Source organism: Trypanosoma grayi (assembly GCF_000691245.1).
Source record: "Trypanosoma grayi strain ANR4 Tgr_2208_V1, whole genome shotgun sequence".
NCBI lineage: Eukaryota > Euglenozoa > Kinetoplastea > Trypanosomatida > Trypanosomatidae > Trypanosoma > Trypanosoma grayi.
The window spans coordinates 1-1,096 of NW_008827826.1; the positions used below are offsets into that span (position 1 = coordinate 1).

A 1,096-nucleotide genomic window follows, 5' to 3' on the forward strand; every position below is an offset into this window, starting at 1 on the left:
AGCAACTAAAACATATTGCTTCTTTTCATCACTTCCATAAACTGGGCTCGGTGCCCCATCCTCTGCCGTCAACCGGATGCAACACATGCACCCACACATATATACAGGTATATACGTACATGTGCACCGGGCTACGGGTATTACTCTTCCCTCCTTTTGTTAGGGAGTGTGTGTGGTTTTTTTTGTGGTTTCTGTGGGACTATGGGCTTGTCCCCTAATTCATTCTTTTTCTTTCTTCTTTTACGGCTTTACTTTGAGTGATGCTCTGCTGTGCCTTCTCACTGTGTGTGTGTGTGGGCTGCTGCTCTCTGTCTGTGTGTCTGTGTGTGTCTAACTGTCCGTCACCTATCTCCCTTTTCGCCGCCGCGCAGACCAGCGACCTGAAGTGAAGTGATGACGGAAACGATGACGGTGACGGTGCGCCACGTGCTGTTTGTACTTTCCCTCGCGCTGTGCTGCGCCTGCGGGTGCGTGGCGGCGGTGCAGCAGAGGCCACCTGAGGTATCGAGGGTGACTTCTCCTGCGGAAGTACCTGAAGGGATGACACTGGATCAGATAAAGCAGAAAACAAAAGAGGCGAAGGGTGCGGTAGACAAGGCTGCTGAGAGGATAACTAAGTACTTGACAAGAGCGGAGAACTTGGTCGAAAAAACAAAAACAGTCTTGAAAGCCAATGCCGTTGCAAGCCACGGCGATGTTTTGGGCACGGGGAGGGCGGCCGACGCGATGCCGGACGTGCAGCGGCCGATGAGTGCAATAAAATGGCATGAAAAAGTAATGAAGGAGGACCAGAACGCCTCACTTACATCATATAATTCGGTTTTGAACACGGCGCAGACGGATACAAAAGAACGTTTGCAGGACGCTTATGACCATTTGAGAAATGTGCAGGGTTTCTTGGCCAACGCTGACTTGAGAGCTGAGAGCGCAAGACAGAACGTAACGTTGGTTGTACAGGCGATGAAAAAGGCCCTCCACAAACTACAGACTTCAGAGGCATCCGTCAAACTGCTAGAGGAAGTGGAATCGTTAAGCAAGACACTCGAACCGATTTCACAAGCCACTGGTGGTGGAGAGGTGGCACCAGGCCAACCAG

General features: G+C 51.2%; 1 protein-coding gene across 1 annotated transcript; it reads left to right on the plus strand.

The window, feature by feature from the left end:
• Positions 1 to 393: 393 nt before the first annotated feature.
• On the plus strand, positions 394 to 1,096 carry DQ04_22081000 (hypothetical protein; the record flags this gene model as incomplete). The annotated part of the gene is made up of 1 exon (XM_009318065.1): positions 394 to 1,096. A coding segment is annotated over one exon (703 nt), but the record flags the coding sequence as incomplete, so codon positions are not given.